This window comes from Penaeus monodon, chromosome 19 (genome assembly GCF_015228065.2).
Source record: "Penaeus monodon isolate SGIC_2016 chromosome 19, NSTDA_Pmon_1, whole genome shotgun sequence".
In the NCBI taxonomy this organism is placed as follows: domain Eukaryota; kingdom Metazoa; phylum Arthropoda; class Malacostraca; order Decapoda; family Penaeidae; genus Penaeus; species Penaeus monodon.
The window spans coordinates 35,215,017-35,216,318 of NC_051404.1; the positions used below are offsets into that span (position 1 = coordinate 35,215,017).

Sequence of the window (1,302 nt, forward strand, 5' to 3'; positions counted from 1 at the left end):
TATAGTGTACGTTAGGAAAGTATCAGAATATTGTAAATCTTAAAGATGGATATCTAAACTCAATAACACCAAATAAACAAGCAGCACATCATAAGAATTAGCAACTAGACGGACAATAAAGCCACTCAAACTAACCGCGTCATATCACCTTAAAAGTCAAAACAAAAAAGAAATACAGACATCGTATACCCACATATCTGATCAAAATAACACAGTATATAATCCGATACAACTAGATTAATAGAGCCCACATACTCTTACAAATCCTGCAAAACAATCCAGCTTACCATAAACTAGCCGGATCGGCCGTCACACCCCGACTGACAGACGAACAGGAAAACAGCACCGTGCATCTACGTCCTTCTCCGGGTTGTTCATTCCGAGGCCATTCATCATGTTCCGGACGTAAATCTCACGCATAAACAATGGCCAAACGGACGGCTTCGTGTTTTAAATGTTTTACCTTTTAAACTGCAAACATGTTGTTCACCACAGAAGGGGCGGGGTTTAGGAGAGGAGGCGGGAAACGGAAGGAGTGTGGGCGCCATGACTGGATTTCTGTGTTCTGGGTACCCGGATGTGCCGCCGATGGATCGGATCGAAGATGGAGACAGGAGAAGAAAAGGAGAAAGTAATTTTTATTTAGTCAAGAATCACGATAAAATAAGTAACAATACATGAGTTTAACTGATGCTTTCTCTAATTTAATGCAATTACTGGTACAGGCACTAGCTACATTTAACGAAACAAGCGCCGAAATGAACTCCCGACCAAAACAAACCTTTTATTAGCCAAATACCGCGCATACACACGCGCACAGCAACCCAAACGCTTATTGTAACCACCTACCAACCCTATTCATCCTGCATGAAAAAAAGATAAAATGCAACATTGTTATCTTCCCCGCTATTATATAATAAACGCGGACAATAAAGTGCGAACTTCCTCGTTTCAGCATTCGCGCGGAACAATTACAGATCCGCTCCGGTGGTCACGTGATGTGAATTCGTTAATATGCATTTCACCGGATTCATTATCAGCTGACAGGAGGGTTGATTGGTTCGTGGAAAGAAGAAGTGGGTCATGCGTCGGGTTATCTTTGATGGGTAATTGAGCGGGTGTAGTTGGGTGAATTGGAAATTGCCCAGTAAATTAAGGACATCACTTTACACACATTTTATGGGATGATGGCGGCATGGCTAGTTCGTTCCCACACAATATTTGATGTACAGTGTCGTAGTGTATGTCAATAGCAAAGACACACTACAAAGATTTCTAATGCATTTGTTTACCGTTTGTATG

At 41.6% G+C, this 1,302-nt stretch overlaps 1 protein-coding gene across 2 annotated transcripts in view; it reads right to left on the reverse strand.

Annotated features, from left to right (window-relative positions):
* LOC119585192 (putative carbonic anhydrase 2) overlaps nucleotides 1-442 on the reverse strand; it is a gene marked incomplete in the record, with an annotated part of 7,189 nt that extends 6,747 nt beyond the window's left edge. Inside the window, 1 exon segment of one of the 2 annotated variants that reach the window (XM_037933842.1) lies at nucleotides 288-442. Coding sequence is in view for 1 of the 2 variants with exons in the window: in XM_037933841.1 (XP_037789769.1) it covers nucleotides 288-290 (3 nt within the window). 2 annotated transcript variants of the gene reach the window in all.
* Nucleotides 443-1,302: the final 860 nt, after the last annotated feature.